General features: G+C 43.0%; 2 protein-coding genes across 5 annotated transcripts; one reads left to right on the plus strand and one right to left on the minus strand.

The window, feature by feature from the left end:
* The first annotated feature begins 206 nt into the window (after window positions 1-206).
* fubp1 (far upstream element (FUSE) binding protein 1) lies at window positions 207-11009 on the plus strand. Of its 3 annotated transcripts, none has more exons than XM_086043958.1 (20): window positions 207-375; window positions 806-929; window positions 1930-1965; window positions 2037-2073; window positions 2143-2189; window positions 2262-2333; window positions 2407-2464; window positions 2551-2713; window positions 2788-2886; window positions 3924-4037; window positions 4111-4213; window positions 4415-4657; window positions 4735-4895; window positions 5560-5711; window positions 5788-5864; window positions 5948-6073; window positions 6322-6396; window positions 6838-6900; window positions 7538-7707; window positions 9426-11009. In XM_086043958.1, exons 1-20 carry the CDS (start codon window positions 289-291, stop codon window positions 9459-9461), a joined length of 2043 nt encoding a protein of 680 aa, XP_085900084.1. In that variant the 5' UTR covers window positions 207-288; the 3' UTR covers window positions 9462-11009. The 3 variants fall into 3 exon arrangements, with proteins under 3 accessions (XP_085900084.1, XP_085900085.1, XP_085900086.1); XM_086043959.1 differs by having other exon boundaries at window positions 806-896; XM_086043960.1 differs by lacking the exon at window positions 6322-6396 and having other exon boundaries at window positions 806-896.
* A 17-nt stretch (window positions 11010-11026) lies between these two features.
* Window positions 11027-20572, minus strand: miga1 (mitoguardin 1). 2 transcript variants are annotated; one of them, XM_086043963.1, is made up of 14 exons: window positions 20386-20572; window positions 19423-19551; window positions 18584-18752; window positions 18058-18267; window positions 17859-17989; window positions 17627-17753; window positions 17459-17547; window positions 16263-16372; window positions 16116-16188; window positions 15932-16018; window positions 15133-15366; window positions 14997-15050; window positions 14184-14300; window positions 11027-13354 (listed from the first exon to the last, which is right to left on the minus strand). In XM_086043963.1, the coding sequence occupies exons 2-14, from the start codon at window positions 19507-19509 to the stop codon at window positions 13139-13141; spliced, it is 1704 nt and encodes a 567-aa protein (XP_085900089.1). In that variant the 5' UTR covers window positions 19510-19551; window positions 20386-20572; the 3' UTR covers window positions 11027-13138. The 2 variants fall into 2 exon arrangements, with proteins under 2 accessions (XP_085900089.1, XP_085900087.1); XM_086043961.1 differs by having other exon boundaries at window positions 19417-19551.
* Between the last annotated feature and the right edge of the window lie 538 nt (window positions 20573-21110).

A 21110-nucleotide genomic window follows, 5' to 3' on the forward strand; every position in this document is an offset into this window, starting at 1 on the left:
CTCTCTGCTGAGTGATTCTATCTATCTATCTATCTATCTATCTATCTATCTATCTATCTATCTATCTATCTATCTATCTATCTATCTATCTATCTATCTATCTATCTATCTATCTATCTATCTATCTATCTATCTATCTATCTATCTATCTATCTATCATCGAGTAGCGCGCGCACCAACTATCGCGAGACTAACCCGTTTTCTCGGGAGCTGTTCCGTCATCCTCCCGCGTACGTAACCCGCCATCTTGTCGCGTCGAAGAGAAGAGAGACACAGCTTGCCGAAGATATGGCGGACTACAGCAGCGTGGCTCCCCCGTCCAGCGGCGGCGGAATGAATGACGCTTTTAAAGACGCTCTCCAGCGAGCACGACAGGTGAGCAAAGTCCCGGCGTTCTTTTGAGTCTACCACGGTGTCGTTTTCGGCTCGGGAATGTCAGATTTCGGGTTTTTTTTTATTTCCCCTCCCCCTCCACCGCTCTCCTTCTGGCCTCTCCTCGAGGTATGCTAACATGACGCCACAACGGCGGTTACCGAAAATTTCTGCCACACGACTGGACATGTTGTCATTATGTGGCCGCGCAAATATATAGACAAGATGGATATGCTAAAATATGCGCGCAGAAGTAAGTCTGAACGTGCTACCATATGCGTAAGAAGCATTCCTTTTGTTGGTCCAGACTTCCGAAGGCGAGTGTTGCACAAGGCCGCGTGTGCTTGGACAGACATAACCGCTACTTCAAAGAATGCATGTGACCACAATGTTGTAGTTATTTGTTTGTTTTGATCGACATAATGTGTTTCAGATCGCAGCAAAAATTGGCAGCGATGGCGTTGCGGCACCCCCGACAACCGAGTTTGGCTACGGAGGCCAAAAAAGGCCTCTGGAGGACGCTGGTGGGTATTTTCCCATGCCTAACCTGAATATCGGTCAGTGGCTCAAATCGATTCCATGCCAGTTCAGTGATTCAATGCTTGCCTGCTGTATGTTGTAGTTTATTAACTGTATTAACCAAGCAGATGTGTTTTAACTCATTTCCTTTCACGGATTAATCACAATGCACGTTTTGCTCTGAAAAGGCATGATTAATGTAACTAACACTGCGTTCTAACTCAAGATTTGATGCAATAGCTTTCATAACAATGTTTTTTTTTGGTCTATAAATCAAACGTATGCAATAGGATATGCCAAATGTAACTCAAAGCAAGTTATACAAGCAATGTTTTAATATCTATACCCATTTTCAAAAGTGAGACTACATAGTGTCCTACAGTGTACTCCAGATGACCAACATAAATGGCTTATCACAGCTATAGCGTACCCTTCAACAGCCCGTCTCCTCCCCCAAACCAGATGTCTGTCGTAGTACCTAGACTCCCCTGTGAGAAGTAGCAAGGTGGCACAGGACATCCAGAATACTGGAAAATACAAAGGAGAATAATTGTTCAATTTAGGATCGTCTGCTTCAACTGCTTAAGAGTATATCGGGGAGGAGAAATACCTTTTAACACTCCACCCCACAGGATAACCTTTGAGAACTCTGATAATCGAGCCTTGATTAGAAGAGATGGACATTTTAAAAATGGACTGATTAGCAGTTTGTGTGTATCCTTGGTAATGTCACTTGATAGAAGCCAGCACCACCTGGTTTTAATAGACAATGTAATGCTGAATATCCCTGCAAAAGAGTGAATTGTTGACGGGCTGTAGTATTTTTAAATGTTTCCATATTCATGGTGAATTCTCAGATGCACTTACTGTTATTTGAACTCAAGTTCAGTGAATATTTTCAAGCTGTACTTGGTGTGGTTGTCCCACTTGCCTTAAAACTGCCATCTGGTCAATGCTGACCAATGATTTCCAGTAAGTGAGGGTAAAAGACGGTGTTAGGACAATTGTAATGATGGTTGTTTTATCACATCATCACAGACCAACCAGAGACAAAGAAAGTGGCGACCAATGACGGTGAGTCATCTGCACATTCAAGTGGATTGTTTGTAATGTGGTTGTATTAAATAATTTTGTTTATTTTTTAGCTTTTTCTGCTATGGGAGGAATGGGCGGCCCCCCTAGGTGAGCTCAATAGAATTTCCTTAAACATTGCCTTGTGCTAAATCTGTTTTTCCCCCCTCCCACCTTCAGATCAATATCAGAGGAATTCAAGGTTCCTGACGGCATGGTTGGATTCAGTAAGTTCACTTGCTTGCGACTATCTGTTGTTTCTGCTGTCAAATGCACTGACACTTTGTCCTTTTGTCTAGTTATCGGACGAGGCGGTGAACAAATATCGCGTCTGCAGCAGGAATCGGGATGCAAAATACAGATCGCCCCTGGTGAGTTTAGTGTTGAGTCAGAGGAATTCATATTTTTGCTTGCAATGTTTTAAATACGCTTTCTGTGCTGTAGACAGTGGAGGGATGCCCGATAGGTCAGTGACATTGACGGGAGGACCTGACGCCATTCAGTGAGTGCTTTTTAATTCACAAGAGTCATGTTTTTTGATAATCACGCTGCAATGGTGTGTGACCTTGGTTGTCGTCTTCCCAACAGGACAGCAAAGAGGCTGCTCACGGAGATCGTCGAGAAGGGACGACCGTCCCCAGCGTTCCACCACAACGATGGTCCGGGCATGACGGTTCAGGAGATTATGGTCCCTGCCTCTAAAGCCGGCCTCGTCATTGGCAAGGGAGGTGAGACCATCAAGAGTCTTCAGGTGAGCGTTTTGACTGTCTCATAAGTAAAAATTCATGTGAAGTGTATCTTAACTTGTTGACTGTTACATTGCAGGAAAGAGCTGGAGTGAAGATGGTCATGATTCAAGATGGCCCCCAAAACACAGGCGCGGACAAACCCCTCCGTATTTCGGGAGAACCCTTTAAAGTTCAGGTGGGTTATAATCCTTTTTTTCTTGAGGTGTCAAAATAAATCAATTGGTCAATGATCACATTTATCGACAACTATTTTAATTATGTGATTTTAAATGTTCAAATTCAGTTCAGCCTCACAACTGTAATTCTCTGATTTCTGCATAAGTTTTTGTTTTACCCATTTAGGCCAGGAGTGCATAACCCCGTTTGTACCACTAGAGAGCGCCGGTGTGTCTTTCTACATTTAGAGCCGGGAGAGCGGATTATTTATTTATTTTTTTAACCAATTCTCGGTATCTTAGCCAATTAAATGCATCAGAATATACACATGACGGTGTCGTGAGCCCTCGGAGGATGTCCCAGAATTTTTTCGAACAGTAATGGCGTCCATTGCGGGAGCTCTGAAATAAGTGACGATAGTGATATAGACGACACACTTGTGGACTTTGAACCTATCGAACGTGATGTATGGTTAAGATATGTTTGTAGGCAATGACGAAATCGACGGCTTTGTAACAGAATAGGGGATAGTAATTACCTCTGGATTTAAAAAAAAAAATTAAAAATAGTGCTTCTCTTGCACTGACGCTTTATTTTTACATTTTTGATTGAAGCAGTAAATAATAAACTCAGGCCTGTGTGAAAGCCACATGTCTAAACTCAAATCCTTTTGGAATTATGTTTCTATCTGCTACGGAGATATCAATAAGTTTGTAGGTATTGAATTTCTGTGACAACTTCAGGTTTTCGAGGGTGATTCTAAAGTCGCCCATAAATTTTTGAGAGATGTTTCGCCAGGCGTTTTAGGCCTTGATGGGTCAATCAAAATACTACATTTATAAACATCTGCTTTTACTCGGGAAAACAATGCAAACCAGTAACGAAATAAGTTTCAAAAAGGTTGAGTAGCAGATATTGCTTGATTGTTGTTTCGTATTTTTTTATACACTAAACAATATCAAATTAACAACAAAATGGGTGAATGAACTGGAATCAAGGAAAAAATGTTGTGCAATACACCTGTGACTGGTTTCACATAAAATGAACTTTGTACAGCAAGCCAAAGACATGGTGATGGAGCTGATCAGAGACCAGGGATTCAGAGAGCAGAGGGGCGAGTACGGCTCCAGAATCGGAGGCGGCGGCGGTGGTGGTGGCGAGACATTAGATGTGAGTCAAGTGCCTTTCTGAAAGGACGGGCCTTTTCGAGCTTGACTTCACCATGCGTGTTTTCCTCCTCAAGGTTCCCGTTCCTCGGTTTGCAGTCGGCATTGTCATCGGCAGAAGCGGAGAGATGATCAAAAAGATCCAGAGCGACACGGGGGTCAGAATCCAGTTTAAACCAGGTCAGTTATCATCACCACCACCACCACCACTATGAATGCCTTTTTAGGAATGTTGGTCAATGATTAAAACTCATGCACCACGCTGACACGCTGATGGATCACCTAACCCTATTTTTCTGAGACCAACGCCTAATAAACATGTCAAGAGGAAATATGTGAAAGATAAGAAACGTTTCTAATCTCCTTGTTCTTATCTTCTAGATGACGGCAGCGCACCAGACAGGATAGCACAGATCATGGGTCCTCCTGACCAGGCTCAGCATGCAGCTGAAATCATCTCAGACCTGCTGAGGAGCGTCCAGGCTGGCGGGCCTCCGGGCCACGGCGGTGGCGGCAGAGGCCGAGGGCGTGGGCAGGGCAATTGGAACATGGGGCCCCCTGGTGGCCTCCAAGAGTTCTCCTTCACCGTCCCCACCATGAAGACTGGCCTAATCATCGGAAAAGGCAATCTTGCCCCCTAGTGCTCACCTTTTGGCGGACCACTCTGATTGGATACAAATCATGTATGAATTGCCCTCCAGGCGGTGAGACCATCAAAGGAATCAGCCAGCAGTCGGGGGCCAGGATTGAGCTGCAGAGGAATCCTCCTCCCAACTCTGACCCCAACGTCAAGATGTTCACCGTCAGAGGCTCGCCCCAGCAGATCGACTATGCCAGGCAGCTGGTAGAGGAGAAGATTGGGGTGAGTCAAGGGTGTCAAACTACAGCAGGGTTGGCGAGTTTAGGGTTCCCTCCACAGACTTATGACCAATCCCCACTGCAGGAGTTGCCCCCGAACCTTTGGTGAACCAAATTGTACGGAATGGGACGATTGACGAGATGACTTTTCTGATGATTTATAAGTGCCAAGGAATACACAGCTTGAGGGCAGCACAAATAGTCGTAGATAGTACCAACTGGGCGTGGTGGTGCCCGGAACCTTAGTGACTAGTGGTTTGCAGTGCTGGTCATATCTGGTTGGATAACTACTAGGGTTGGGCATCATTTGAATTCGGACCATTTCCAGTTCCTCGATTCGATTCTGGTTTCTATCTTAATTTGTGCTGCTGCTGCGCGGCTAAGTAGGAATTGAAATGGAGCACCAACATTTTAAAATCTGAACCAGTCTGGGAGAACTGGAACGTTATTCCCGGTTCCTCTATCGGTACCTAAACCTAATAACTACTCGCTGCCATTTTGGAAAGCCTACAGTTGTTTGCATACTCAATATTTTGAGGTCATAATTGCCAATAACTAAAAGTCACTGGAACTTTTGATGAAAATGGACGGAATCACTGGCATGATTTCTGACTGTATCCCTCATTTGAATGGTTTTTTTTCTTTTCTTTGTATTTCTGTCCTTTCAGGGACCCGTCACTCCAATGGGTGGCCCACATGGGCCGCCTGGTCCACATGGAGGTCCGGGCCCACACGGTCCTCCAGGCCCTCCAGGACCACCTGGTGCTCCGATGGGTCCATACAACCCTGGGCCTTACAACCAGGGACCCCCAGGACCACAGTAAGTTACTACTTGTTTTCATGTAAACTTTGAAGTGTAACAATTTTGTTAAATTCACCTGTTGTCCTTTGATTAGTGGTCCCCCGGCACCTTACCAACCTCAGGGGTGGGGCAATGGCTACCCGCACTGGCAGCAAGGACAGCCTGATCCAAGTAAGGATCTGACATCTCTCACATGAGCGTTAATGATGATAATTTTGTCTAAAAGTTTTTGTTCTTCTTCACTATGGGTTCAGACAAAGCAGCAGCTGACGCTAACGCCGCCGCGTGGGCGGCCTACTATGCCCAGTATGGCCAGCAGCCTCAGGCTCCCATGACGCCGTCCAGCGGCGCGCCGGGCACCACTCAATCCAACGGTCAAGGTAATGCTCATCCCTGCGGTGCCAGCGTGAACGCGTAGTGTAGCTAACGAGTAAGTTCACAGGTCATTAGGTTTTAGCTGGTTTTGGTTGACAGGAGACAAGTTTTCCCTTCCCCCCTCTTTTTTTTTTTTATATATATAAATGTTAGGGACAGCTAGAGTCCTCCGCCATCTTTAGGTTGAGCCCCGTGGAGGAGGAAGGCCTGCTCGGAATGATTGACGAATTACAAGTACCGTTTTTTTTAACAGGTGACCCACAGGCTGCAGGTCAGAGTGGACAGGCAGATTACACCAAGGCCTGGGAGGATTATTACAAGAAAATGGGTATATGAACGTAGTCTCAGTGTACACCTATTTTAACATGCGTCAGTCTAAACAGCAACTAGGCTGTCAATACGCTTTTTTTTTTTTTTTTATCAGCAGGTCTGGATAGTCAGTATTTCAGGCCCTCAGTGGAGTGTAATATTTTTTTTTTAGTGCACCTCCACTCAGTTAGACCTTGAGCAGCCTGTGCTGTTTAGACTGCACCACTCTCAATGTCTCCTGGACTGAACCACCTTTTCATGCGCTTAGGAGTAGTCTTTTGTTTCCAAGATGTATTTGTTCTTATGGATTGGACGTGCTATGATTGTCTCATTGCTATACCGACTGTGTTTACTCATTGTTACGTGTGGGATGTTGCCTGAATGCTGCTGCTGCTGCTACTCCTGCCGCCGCCGGACTACTGCGCCACACACTGACAAACCACATGTGTTCTTTGTGCAGGTCAACAAAATCAACAACCGCAGGACTACACTAAAGCCTGGGAGGAGTATTATAAGAAACAAGGTGAGTTGTTTTACATCAAGTTGTAAAAGTTGGGTGGCTGCGCCCCTCATGCAGCACTCTGTAGTAGAGATGTTGCTTCCGCAGCTTCCCTAGACAAAAGGCAAAAGGTTTCTGACCCCCGCTCAGAGACATGGGTGGCGGGTTCGTTCCCCTTCTTACAAATAGAACGCATCCGTATAGACATTCAAACACTTAGTCGTTTAAAGCAAAGACCAAGTATCATATCAGTTTCAAGGTTTTCTTACAATCAGCATGTATTATAAGTTGATTAATTTCTTAGGGACTTTTAGTTTCCAGTTAGACCTGCTTTTCATTCTCTTGTAAGCCACACCCAAGTTGGAACCAGGCACTATTACTATACTATACTAAAAGTAGTTCATCAGGGCATGGAAGTATTACATTTCTTTAAAACATTTTTTTATTCTTCAGCCTTAGACGCTTCATTTTATAGGCGGTTTTCATATTGAAACCTTTTGTATTCAAATGTAGATGTGAAATTATACCTGTCCGCCTCTTTCAATTTTATGCATGTTAGTTTGGGAAACAGAGTTTTAATTATTATTGTAAACATAGCATAGTGCCATTTTATTTTGTTGTGCCTTGCCATCAAGTCTCCCGTCCTGTCCCCTCCTCCTAGGTCAAGCGGCCCCTCAGGCGGCAGCACCAGCGGCCGCTGCGGCCCCCACCACCCAACCCGGCGGACAGCCGGACTACAGCGCCGCCTGGGCTGAATATTACCGGCAGCAGGCAGCGTACTACGGCACAGGCAACCCACAGACCATGGGAGCGGCACCACAAGCCCCTCAGGTACGCACCCCCTTCTCCTTATAGTGAATAACCATCTGCACGGAATAGTCCAATATAGCTTCCTAACCCCCCCTCGCTCCTGCAGGCTTTACAGGGTTCCGGTGTGAGCAGCAGCCAGCAGCGTTCTAACAAAAACTTTCCTCCCTGCACAGGATGTCCGCTGGTTTTTTTCCCGCTGTTAACATGCATTGTATCTTCTATGTATTTCTCCTGCACAGGGCCAGTAATGCGAAGTGGACATAACGTAAATGCTTCATTGTCGAACACAAATCCTTTGTTAAATGTTTGGATGCAGACGCCTCGGTGAAGATCTTAAAATTTCCTTGGTTTGAAAGTGTTTCATTCACATAGATGGCAAATTACCCGGCGAGCATGTCCTCTCCCCTCCATTTAAATATTTTTGTTTTTCTTGTAAATGTTTTGTTTTTAGTGAGACAACTCAACTCATATGGTCATTCCAGCCCTGTATCTACATTAAATGTGGTTAGAAGTCATGTTTGATTGAACTGTAGACATTACCATGTAAATCATCTCAGTTTTAAAAGGAAAAAACAATGCTTATTGCCTGTTGTGTTTTTTGCAATAAAACAAACTGAAACCTTCTGTGTTGGTAAGTTGGGGCTCACCTTAGTGAGAAGAAGAGGGCGGGATGTTATGTTAGCAACTAGCGGGCCACTTGTGGGTTGACACAAGGCGATGCTCTCCTGTTTCTCTCCAACTGTCTACAAGACGCTTGTTGATTGACGCTTGCTGTTTGCTGCCATGCTTTCTCTCTTGATGACTTGAACCAGACGACTCGTGTGCGTTGTTGTTGTTGTTGTTTAAAGTTGTCGAGCTAGTATGCACATGTCATTGTTTTTGCCTTGACGTGTAGACACTTCCTCCTCCACAGGCGAGTGTAGAAAAGTGGTAAGCAAGAATTTTTTTTTTTTTTTTTAATCCCCTCTTGGAAAGTGATTGCAAAGAAATGTTGCCTATTTTCATTAGCGTTACCTTACTTTTCTTCCAGGACAGTCAGGTAAATTGTATGATGCATTTTTTTTTGTCCTGCCCAATGTACTTTTAACATGCACACATTTTTTTAAAATGATAAAAACATGCAAAAAAGTCTATTTTTTGCTGTGCCACTGCTGTTAGTGTCATATCCATTACGAGCATTGAGCTCTGTTGGCTTGGGCAGGGGGCAGCTAACGCAGTCCACGTCCAAGTTCAGCCCTCCTGTCCTGTAAGTACCCCAACTGACCACTGAGCCTAATGTTGCTTGCAAAGTATCGATTATATTTTTTGCCATTTCCCCTCCCTTTTGTCTTTGGGTAAGTATGCGCTGTTGTGAAACCAGGCGTAGACTCGTGACTGTTGCGCTTGCGTCAGACACAATCTTAGTGCCGTTGATTGAATGTCGGTTACGCTCGTTCGGTTGTTGTTGCTGACTGTTCTTTAAATGCCCCACCCTCCCCCTTCTCTCATTTTACAAAATGGCCGCTGATCAAGATGATGTACAGCGTAGCATGCTTATTTAGCCCTCGTCTTACCAATGTTATTTGAGCATGTCATACTGAGTTGTGGACTCGTCACATGAATATTGATTGATTTTTGATTTGAATGAGCACTGTTGTTTATTAAGGCAATTTGATTTGAAATGACCAGATCAGAAATTAGAAATCATATTGACTGCAAATATATATCTATATAGTGCAATATATATCTGATCTTTGCAGTGTTCCCCCCCAACCCCCCCAGACCTTGCACCTTAGGTTCTGCTGCAGTAACCCAGGTAAGCAAAGCCTAAGGAACCAATATTGAAATACAGTGGAACCTCCAAAGATGAAAAAAAAAATCATTATTTTATGGACAAATATGCACTGGCTTGATAATTGTCAAACCATAGAAATGAATTGTCCAGTGAAAGAGTATAAATGTCTCAACTATGCTTTTGCGGGGGAGGGGGAGATGGAAGTGTACTAGTGATACCATGTTTGCACAATGTTCTATCATGATATGTTTCAGTTGTTCCCACATATTGAGTCCCTTCATTTTATGGTATACAAACGATGCCTTTATTTACACTTACATAGCAATTGGAGGACCATACCTAGCTCCAGCTCCTTTTTTTCTTTTTTCTATAAAAATATGCCAGGTCAAAATTACCCCATTTGACCTCTGGAAGAAATACGATAGAAAAGTTATGTAGTGTTTTTTTTTTTCCCGGGTCTGCAAATGATTAGTAATGAACTGAGCAGGATCGTAGTTTTGTTTTTGACACTTGTGGCTACGTGACAGATCCAGGTCAAACTGACAGGAACACGATCCCTGAGAGGACGGTTGCAACTGTCTTGTCATTTTGATGCTGGTGCCTAGTAAATTGCCAAATGTGTCCTGGTTGTTTGGTGAACAACTTCTAAGTGAACCCACAACAATTTGTTCCGCTTTGGAGGTTCCACTGTCGTTGGTCGATTTGGCCAGTTTTCCAAAGAAATGCTCACCCTGTCAATGAATTCATGCTGAATTGAAAAGTGACACCTATGACTTGTACGACTTTGTGGACTTGACTCAAAAGTATAAACTGGTTGGTTTTGAGGAAATATTGCGTTAAGCATAATATGACAGGCCTTTCATGATTTTTAAAAAAAATTTTTATCGTGCATGTCATGTACAGCTGCTGCAGGTATCCATAGGTAGGGCCATTTTCTGAAGAAAAAAGTGATGTTGACCAATGTTTTTCTGGTGGTGTGTATTCTGTTAAAAGCGCAGTGCTGACGTACTCATTGATACGCCTTCACTTCTCGCTCACAGTGTTGGAGGACGCTGCAAGCTTAGGCGCTAGAATCAGAGCCTGTGGTAGTTTCTGCCGAGCGTAGGCCGGGCAAGAGCTCCAGTGCTTAAGGTAAAAAAAAAAAACAAAAAAAACAGACCCAATTAAAAAGTCATGTAATTTTTGTGACTGCAAAAAGTGCAAGCGAGGCATGTTTTCTGATCGGGTTGACTGTTTTAATGCTGCCATGGTGATTTTAAAGTCGTCTGATGGTTGTCATTTATATTAAGTCGTCTGATGGTTGTTGCAATGACTGCTTTAGAAAGTTGGATGAGGACAGGAACTGAACTTTGAACATGTTGTGTTGTGTCATTGAAATGTCCCACTAAGGCTCTGCCTTTTATAAGAGGGTGGGTGGGGGGCGGATATTTAGCCGGGTGGGGGGGGTAGTATTTAGCCAGGACGAAGCCTTCTAGAGGTAAAAGTGTTGTATTATATGCTCACTCCCACTGTAATGTGCATTCATAATAATAAAGGTGTCACAAACGAATCTGATGACTAACTGGCTCATGAGATCAAATGATAGACTGATCAGCATTTATTTGTTTGTAACATGGAAACACAGAATACTTTGAACGTGGATCAAAACATCCAAGATCCAAAACATTTAGCTACAAATCACGAGCGTCACTTGTTCAGGACCTTTTATTTAACTTGGAGAGCATGATGTAACATACTTGTGCAGCAGTGAAGACAACAGGCCCAAAATGGACTCTTGTGGACATTTTGTGACCATTAAAATTTCCCCTTTGCGGTCAACCTATTGCACCACACATCAAAATGCCCTTTAAACAGTTATATCCTGGATGTACAGTACAACAAATATATCTAGTTGTATACAATAAATTCTGGCCACAAATGAAAGACTGTAAAAATATCCTATACATAGTATGTGTACTAAAATAAATATTCTACTTAACGTGCATTTCATAAATGATTTTTTTCAACTTGAACTCAGTTTTAAGTAGGGATAAAATGATTTCAATTAGGCAAAAAGCACCTCATTTAGTATCCAGTGTGTTTGAACTTTAATTGATGATTGGATACCTCCTGGTTGACAAGCATTTTTGTCTTCCTAAAATGTGTAACTGGAGCTCTGGTTTTAAAAAAAAAACAACTTGGTGGATATGGCACAATTTGGAGTTCAAACAAAATGTGACAAAAGACATATTTTTCAGCGCTTTTTCGGATGCAACCACATTGGTACAAGTGATGGCAAAGATGTAGTGCAAGAAATGACTTTTGAAGACATTAAAATCTCAACGACAGTACCCTAGGTGACAGTATCGCTCCGCCTGTGCCTGTCAAGTGTCTTCAAATGGTGAGTAGTTTGACTTTGTAATTGTATAGTGCAGTGTTACACTTTTTAAACAAGTATGGCAGTTAAAGTGTTGCTTAAAACATCATATTGCCTTCACAGTTCAAGTGATTCACATTTCTTATAATAGAAATTGTTTGGAAACAACTTAGAAGTCAGTGTCACAGAACCGTATTCCACTTTGGATGTTTCACTATGTATATGATAAATACACAGGGTTTATTTTTGCATGATAGATATAATTGCAGTGTCACGGCCATATACAATATTCATTTAATAACAATATGGAATCTGGACCTGGGGGTAAAGATTGGAGCGACGTGCAGCGTCATCTTGAACTGGGAGTCCTGCCCCGCTACTTCACTCATTTCTATTGAGACTTGAAACATGAGCACACTTATTTATTTATTTTTTTTTAGCAATAACAACAAATGGTGGTTGTTAATACCATATTGTCTCTTTGATATGCTCCCGGCGCAGAAACATACCTTAAATGACATTATCTCACAATACAACAGGTGATATATTCAAAGGGGAAGTCAACCTCCAAAAAATACTTTACAAAAACATCTATGAACCTCCACAAGTCAAAACACGGCATTCTGATTAATATTGCGTTTGTGGAAAATGAGTTAAACAGCAAAATCAGTTGCTCGGGTGATGACCAATCACGGTCCACCTGTTTTCTGAAGCTGAGCCGTGATTGGTCTTCACCTAAGCAACTGTGATGTCATTTTCAGTTGACAGTAAGTGGCAAAATGGTCAACCCCCCCGAGATGGAACAAAAATGGGTGCATTTTACTGCTTAACTCATTCCATAAACGCAATATTAATCAGAAAGCCGTGTGGAGGCGCCTAGAACATATTGTAAAGAAAATTATGGGGTTGACTTCCAATTTAAGGTGTGTCGATGTCTAACAGTAAGCGACACATACAATATTATGACTTCCTACCTCAGAGGCACTTAAGTAATGTGAAAGCCTCAATTACACAATGTGCCTTGTATCATAACTTCATGTCTGTTTTTAAGCAATCTGTCAAAATCAATAATTTTAATATATAATATTTAATATTACGATTATTGGCGCCAACCAGAATTATCTCTCAATACAAGTGAATGTAAAGAAAAGAGCAGGGACTCCTGGTTCAAGATGGTGGCTTGGTCTGGACTTCCTCAATGAGCAGAGACTCCCTCTAGTGGTTATTTAGGATACAAAAGCTGCACCAATAACCACGTGGAGCATGAATAAAGCCTCAGACAGATGGCATGATGGGAAATACTGTACGCTCTTAACAACGACTCACTGCATGCGGGCCTCCATGAGGGCGGCCGGCAGGAGGTTGAGCATGGCCGCGTTGCAGCCGGTGGGCCGCAGGGAGTCTGCGCCCAGGTAGGCCAGCAGGAGTTCGGAGCGGCGGTGCAGCAGGTGCAACATGTCCTCAGCCAGGCTGTCCACGGACGAGTAGCGAACCTTCTCTAGGTCAAATACGTCCTTGAGGAAGAGCACCACCTGATCCTAGAAAACCACAATGCGTTAAGTCACCAAGCGGGATGGTGGGTCACAAAAGGTGAACAAAAAGAAAAAGTACTGATGAGACACAGCATGGCAAAAAATGTGACACTGCTCAGTGATACCATACACTACATAAAATAGCTTTTAATTTTTTTTTTTTTTTTAAATTTACAATAAACTAATGAAAGAAGAAAAATACATTTTTGTAACCCATTGTAGCAGGGGTCTGCAGGACAAGTAGTTACCGTATTTTTAACCAAGAAAAATCAAAATATTTGGATACTTAATTATTAAATATGATGAGATACATGAGAATATACATCAGCCTCGTATTTAAAAATACTGGTCAACGGCAAATTTTAATCGGATGGCTTCGTGTCCCTTAATGTATTTTTGATGCTGATTTAAAAAGAAAAAAGAAAGTAGTTTATAGCACATGAGGTTTTTGAGATCTTTTCATTTTTGTTTTAAAGTTTGACCTATTGCAAAATATGAATTTTACCATGCGTTGTAATTTATAGCTATGATGTTTTGAGGGGGGAAAAAAATCCACTTGTTGCTGAATCTAACACTTAATTCATAAATATGACATTATTTTTACTATTATGAAAGCCAGATGTGCCGGAGGAAAAAAATGCATATTCCGAATCAGCACAATATATCTAGAAAGGTATACTTGCATCTGATAAAAAAAATAAATGACTGACCAGTGTAACGTTTCTTTGCCATTTAAGTGATAGAAAGTTTGGGTGACGCTTGGCAACGTCTTCCTGGCCAAACGATAATTTTTCATCTTTTCAACAAACACTACGTCATCCATGTTGAGACTGACCTTGAAGAAGCAGCAGAAGTCGTGCAGGGGGCTCTTGGGCCCCAAGAAGCCCCACGCCAAAACAGGACTGATCTGCTCGCACAATGTGTAGAAGCGGGCGATGAAGCCATCTGGAACCTGTTTTAACAAAAGAGTCAGTAAACATGGCTTGATGAGAAGCTCAAGTCATATGTACATTTCTCCATGTAAATGGCAGCATATGCTTGCCCTTTTTCATGATTTGTAAACCAGGGGTTCTCAAACTTGGGTCCAGGGATAAGACAAACATCTAACGCCAATTGAGCATAACTACCAGGTGAACCTCTAAATGCCACAGTAACTACAAAACAATCTTGTCTATTTTTGAGAACAAAGTTGAAAAGTTATGATAAACATTTGTTTTGAGGAAAAAAGTTGTAATGTTATGAGCGTCATATTTTTTCCTGTTGAAAACTAACAAAAAAACTCAATTAAAAAAAAAAAACCCCAAAAAAACCCCAGAAGTTACAGATTAAATTCTACAACATAACACAAAATTAAATTAACAAAAAAATACAATGAATAAAAGTATTTTGAAATAGGGGAGTTGGTTTTGGTCCACGATTTTGTTTTTGGGATAAAAAGTCATAATCGTACAAGAATAAAATGGTATTTGCCCAATGTAGTCATTATGTTCAATTGAAGTGAATTTTATAAGGGAAGAAAGATTTTTAAATCAGTAAATTAAGAAAAAACAAGGTCTCTCTGGATTAGGATTATTCTGTAAAAGTGGGGGGGATACTGGACAGACAAAACGCCGGAGCTCCAGTGATAAAACCAAGAGAATGCGCAAACCTTCATGTGCTGCCTCTTCTGCTTCAGCACCGACCAGCAGCTCGATGCCACTGCCTAACAACGACACAAAACAGAAAAGTCAAGCGGTCAGAATTTCAGGCGGTCTTAGGCGTCTCTGCCATTTTGCTGCCCGCACCGTCTCCTTGAAGGAGCTGTTGAGCCAGCGGTTGTTGACAACGTTCTGGATGGAGACAGGCGGGTTCTCCAGGTCCTCGAAGGAGTCCATCAGGATGAAGTCCAGCACAATGTCGTAAAAGTTGAGGTGCTTAACGCCACGCGTGGCCAACTCCACCGCCGTGTTCTCCCAGTGCTCCGCTTGCTCCAGGAAGCACATCATCTCCTCAAACACCTCCTCGAACCTCTTTGGGCTCTGAAATCCACAGTCCAGGCCGAGTAAACCACTGCTGGTTGCTAATCAGAACAGTCTTTTGTCACATGTAGGAGATAGCGCTAGAAATGCTAACCATATAGCACTCCATTTCGTTGCTCTCACCAGTCTCTTGTCTGATCCTTACTGGTGCCAAATACAGAAGGATCCTGGTTATTTTCCATTATCTGTTAGCGGTACTATTCTGAAGTGGAAAACAAATGCAAGTATAACCGGATGTGCTGATTTTGGGGACCTACTGTACAAAAACCGTCCCTGTCTGGGCTTTCATTACCACAGTTCACATGCAGTCTTCCGCTGCTGTGTGACCTGATCTGTGAGTCCCCAACTTCTTGCGTTGTGCTACGGTACTTTCGCTGGCTATCTTCGGAGTACCCTTTGGGACCCACAGAACACATTCTTCTTTGTGGTTTCATTATTGCAGTTCGCATGCATTTTTTCCCCCCAACATTTCTGTTTAACGTATGTGCTGTGACAACACTTTGACAAACCACACAGCTATCGCGTTATTTCTTGTATAAATGCTCAATTACTACTTCCATTGTACCTTCTGCGCTTTGACAATGATGGAAGACAAAATCTTCTTCCCCGTGTCAGCCAGAAACAACCTGGTGGTTCTTTCACGCAGGATGAGCTGCAGACAAAAAAAAAAAAAAAAACACAACAGAACTTCAATCTTCACCCTTGTGGCTATGCGACAAATGCTCACGGGGAGCATCGGCGCAACCTACCTGACATGCCTGCCGCACGCAATGCAACTTGGCGAGGAAATCCACGTCGCCAAGGCACTCCAACATCTCAGTCCTGACCAATGTGGAGCCAAACTGGTTTCAGTATCTTGACCGACATCTCGTCCTATGTCACACATGTTAATTTACCGCAGCACCCTGCATGAGATCTTGCCCTCCTCCGCCATTTGCAAGGCCTCCTCGTAGAAGGGATGATAAGTCAGCGTGTAGATGCTCCTCAGCTCCCTGTGCTCTGACAACTAGCAGAAACATTCATATTAATACAGACGACCGCTGCCAAAGAAGACAAACGGTTTATAAACATGATGAAAAAAATATGAGAAAAGGCTCGGGATAAAACAGAGGCAGGAATGTTATCTGAGTGTGAGGGAATTTCGCAATGCCGGGACAGAAATGCGATGAAAAATACCAAATTCCCCTGCCCTTTTGTGTTAAGTGCAGTTGCTGCTGAAATGAAATTGCTCATTTCATCAACTTATTGCAGGATAGCACAATTTTTGCAATGTTCCGTGTTTCTGGGCTGTGTATAAAGTGCACATGTAGATAAAAGTGGATCTTCTATTACTGTAAATTTGCGACATCTGTGCGAAAGGCTGATAAATGCTGGATGCAAAATTGGCAGGATCTCTCTATGGTGACGTTTGCACTGCAGGGCGTGATGCCCATTGCTCAATTTGGATTTTTGGTGAAATCCTATCTTTGTATATACGCGTTCACATTACAAAAAAAAAAAAGTGACTTTTAATGTGAACGCTTCGTGTCCATAATGTGACATGCACGCGCACAAAGCACAATGTTGAATGATGTGCAAAAAAAAAAAAAAGTTTTTAAATGACATTACGCTGCAGTGTTTACGGATGTAAATTGGGCTCATCTTTTTATCATCTAATATTGACAGAGTAGTGAGGCGGGAGGAGGTAGAAATATTTTGGGGAAATGAGGCCACGCTCCTCGATCTTCTCATTTTATGAAGACGTCTACTAAAGATTTGTGTGGCTGAATTACTACTAACAAATGTCCACTTTTATGCTTCATGTTTCAAGTGGGATTAAATTCAAGTGATAATATTAAGACAACACTGTTACTCAAAACCACTTTGTAGATTCACAGATGAGTGTCAGTAGTCTCCCGAGCACTCTCGCCCACCCGCATGGAGTGCATTTTGGGCTTTTGAGGTAGGGCAAAAAAAAAAAAAAAAAAAGGGAATTGAGCTGCAGTGTGAACATAGTCTATGTGAATTTGGCAAAATGGCTACCACCCAAAACACCACATGACTGAGTGCCTCCCTGCATGAAATGTTAAAGAGGTGCGCTGAATTTTCTCACCTCGGCTGCAGACACAAAGGAGTCAGTGGAGGCGATGCTGATGCTGTCTCTCAGGCAGGCGTCCTCCTGCTCCTCTTGAGACAAAATGTCTGACAGGCAAAAGACAACACGTCACATCTGCATCCGCAATCGAGTCGTTTTGTCACGTAGGCGGTGGAAGCGACCTACCGTGGCCGCTGGCGTTGGACCAAGGCTCCGATGTGCCTCCCAATACGCCCTCGAACTCGCCCTGCAGGCGGTAAGCCCTCTGCAGCAGCGATTTCAACCTGAGGATAAACTCTGCACTGATAACATCCTGCAGCCAGAAAAAAAAAAAAAAAAAAGAGGAAATACTCAACATTGTTGCAGAACTATTGAAAGTGGAATGACGGAAGACAAATGTAGATGCAGAAGCTCGTACTTCCATATTCTCCTCGGCGACGGCATCCGCGGCTCCCGTCTTCGCAGGGATCAAGTCGCCATCTGCCTCCTTGCTCCTGAACGTCAACGCCTCTTCCCACCGCCTTAGCGCCTCTTCAAACAAATCCATGCCTGCCAGGACATACTTCAAGTCACCGACCGCAAGGCAGTCGGATGAGATGGCATCCAAAAGCGTTTACCCATGAGGTAGAGATTCTCAGGAGTGGCGACCACGCTGCAGATGTCGGCATCGCCCAGTCGGTCCCAGCAGCTGGACTCGAAGGCGCAGGTGCCGCTGCTGGACGTGTCGGCGCTAGACGCTAGACTCTCGGAACGCTCCCTCGGTGCTCCTGCCGAGAATCCCGACTTGGGGTTGAGGGTGACCTTCATGTTCTGATGACTGCCCTTGTCTGCACAGAAGAGTGGGAAGATTTTTTTTTAATACAACAAAATGCTCTAAAAGTTCAACAGTGTGGAAATCAACCAAATGCTGTTGTATCCGTGTGTTGGATGCGGTCCTTTAAGGGGCGTGGCATAGTGAATGAGATCAAGGATTGCCGTATTTGTTCAGTTTGTATTTGTGTGTTTTGACTGTTTGTCCCATTCAGTAAGTGGCTGAAAGTGCATCTGTAACTGTGGCTCTCCTTGCCTACATGCCAAGGCATTACAGTACCATAAATGCTACTTTAACCCACCACCTCTTGTGACAGGTCTATATTGCCTCACCATCCTCCAGTGCTGCCGAGCAGAAGAACAACTGAACAGCGGCTTGATCCCATTGCGGCGATGCGGCCTTCTTGCGACCTCGCCTCCTCTGGAAGTGGCGAGCCAGGAAGAGCAGCGAGACAGCGGCGAAGGCTGCGGCGGCAACCAGCTTCTTGGTGCCCGCGCTCACCTGACAAAATACATTCACACACACACAAGCTAGTGTTAGCACCCAGCACTCACAATCTAAGGAAGGGGGACATATTTAAAATTGACTTTTTAAAGGCTTGTAAATAGTTGGGCCTCTGCACACCCAGGTGAAATGCTTATTACTGAGAATGTGGAGTTTTGAGAAATGCATCACCACAATTCAGCTAATTTACACAATACCACTCCCACACAGGAGTTTCTCCAGCCATGACTCAGTAGCTGGGCTGGGTGAAGATCTGCCATTTTCAAGTGACGCTCAGAGTCGGGCCACCAGACTACACTACAATTCAAAAGTTTGGGGTCACTTATATTCTTCCTTTTTTTTTTTATTTAAAAAAAAAACCGCTGCTTTTACATGTCTGTGAGGGCCTCTTTCAAGAGTGTGTAGTTTTATTAATAATCCAGTAATGTTATTATGCATTTGCCAGGGCCTCTTCGGAGATAGATTAAAATTTGTAGAAGGAAAGTGACACACCAGAAACAAACATAAACCTTCTGGCAGCCATAAATGGACTGACCAAGGTATAACTCTAATCCTACCCTGAACTCTAGCAACTTCCGCTAACAAACATCCAGACTCTGCGGTGACATCACAGCACCGAGATGCTATGGAGAAAAAAAAGTAAATTAACCTCCTGATGTACCTGTACCTGTGCCACGGAGCCGCACACGGCCAGTGGCAGGTGGATGACGCGCAGGGCAGCGGCCTTGGCCGACAGCTGGGAGTAGTGCGTCATTGTGCCACTCTAGCCATGACGCTGCACGGCCGGCCGCCGGAACTGCACAGCGGGACATAACACTTTATTACATAACAGCCATTAGTACTGTATACAAGTTGCTATAAGGTCATTAGTGGACTGTATAACATGTCAGACAAACTGTCAACACATTTGTCATGTGTTGATCAAGAGTCATTTATAAATCCAGATTGATTTATAAACGTTTATTTTCCCTCGTTTTCTGTACTGTTCACCTTCACTAGACTCGCAGGTGAGCTGGAGCATAACCCAGCTGACTTTGGCAAGAGGTGGAAAAGGTTGTCTGTCAGTCATGATTATGAGAATATGTACAATTTTAAGAAAAAAAGAAAACTTTTTAAAAACATTTTACGATAATGAAGTCTATGTTACGAGTTATGTTGTCTATTGTTATGAGCAAATTGAGGGGAAAAGTTGAAATTTGGAGGGGAAAAAACAGGCAAATTAAGAATATATTTTTCTACTGTTTAAACTGAATACAAATCAACATTTAAAATAAAAGTAAAATACCAGTCAATTACTAGTCAATAACCTATATGAACACAATACTTCCTATACAATTTCAAAATAAGGTGCCACAACTAAGAGCCCGCAGAACCTCAAGTTATGAATATCCACTTAAATACGTTCCATGGAGCACATCGCAGTGGAAGTCTGTTTGTGTTTCAAACCATTTTCGTGTGTTTTGGGAAAATTAACGGCCAAAACGAAAATAGCTCTGTCGTCACACCTACATGCTAAGTTGCTAACGTTTAGCCAGCTAATCAGTCCAGCAGTCACATCGTTCGCCCCTCAGAAGACGGGTTTGTCGGTCTGCATTGTGGACGTGACAAAATGAGCGTTAAAAATGATTACCGGTGCATGTGAAGTCTTCTTCTCCGCCTTCGGAGCCAGGCAGACAGGTGGGCAAAAAGAATCCGCCCGGTCGACCGGCTGACCTCTGCAAGTGAAGCCGAGTGAAAAAGTCTGCGGCGTCCGTAACGTCTAGCGCCACTTTCTGTTGTGCTTTACGCGGAGTTTAAGCGCCTCCGCTCGACTAAATTTGGTATTACAAGTCAAAGTGAAGGTCGTTTTAACATGAGGCGCAGCTATTACGTAATTCCAACCATTGTTAGCCTACTTGCCGTAGATTTTAGTACAAAGGTGCTTATCTTTTATTACCTGATTAGAACAGTGACATGTACAGACAGAATAAATATTACTATACTATTTTTACTTGGCTTTTGCCACCCGAAAGTACGCATCACGTCACTGTGAAAACATGCACTACTAAGAATCGTCTGCGTTTTTGGAATTATTTTACTTTATTTGGGAAATTCTTCATACATAAGCAAAAAAATGGTGGTTTCCAATATAAACCATTCCCCACTTTTTGGTTGAATTCATTTCACTTTATACTTTAAATCTCTAGCCTTTAAACAAAAAAGAATAGCAGATCATTATATATGTGTTATATATATTTATTTTCTGGTTAAATAAAGGCTTTGATTTATTGATTGATTGATTGATTGATTGATTGATTGATTGATAAAACAGTAAGTAAAGTACGCTTACATAAAACCCCAGACGGCGGAGTTTAT

This window comes from Filicampus tigris, chromosome 10, assembly GCF_054856515.1.
Source record: "Filicampus tigris isolate MCC_2025a chromosome 10, RoL_Ftig_1.0, whole genome shotgun sequence".
In the NCBI taxonomy this organism is placed as follows: Eukaryota; Metazoa; Chordata; class Actinopteri; order Syngnathiformes; family Syngnathidae; genus Filicampus; species Filicampus tigris.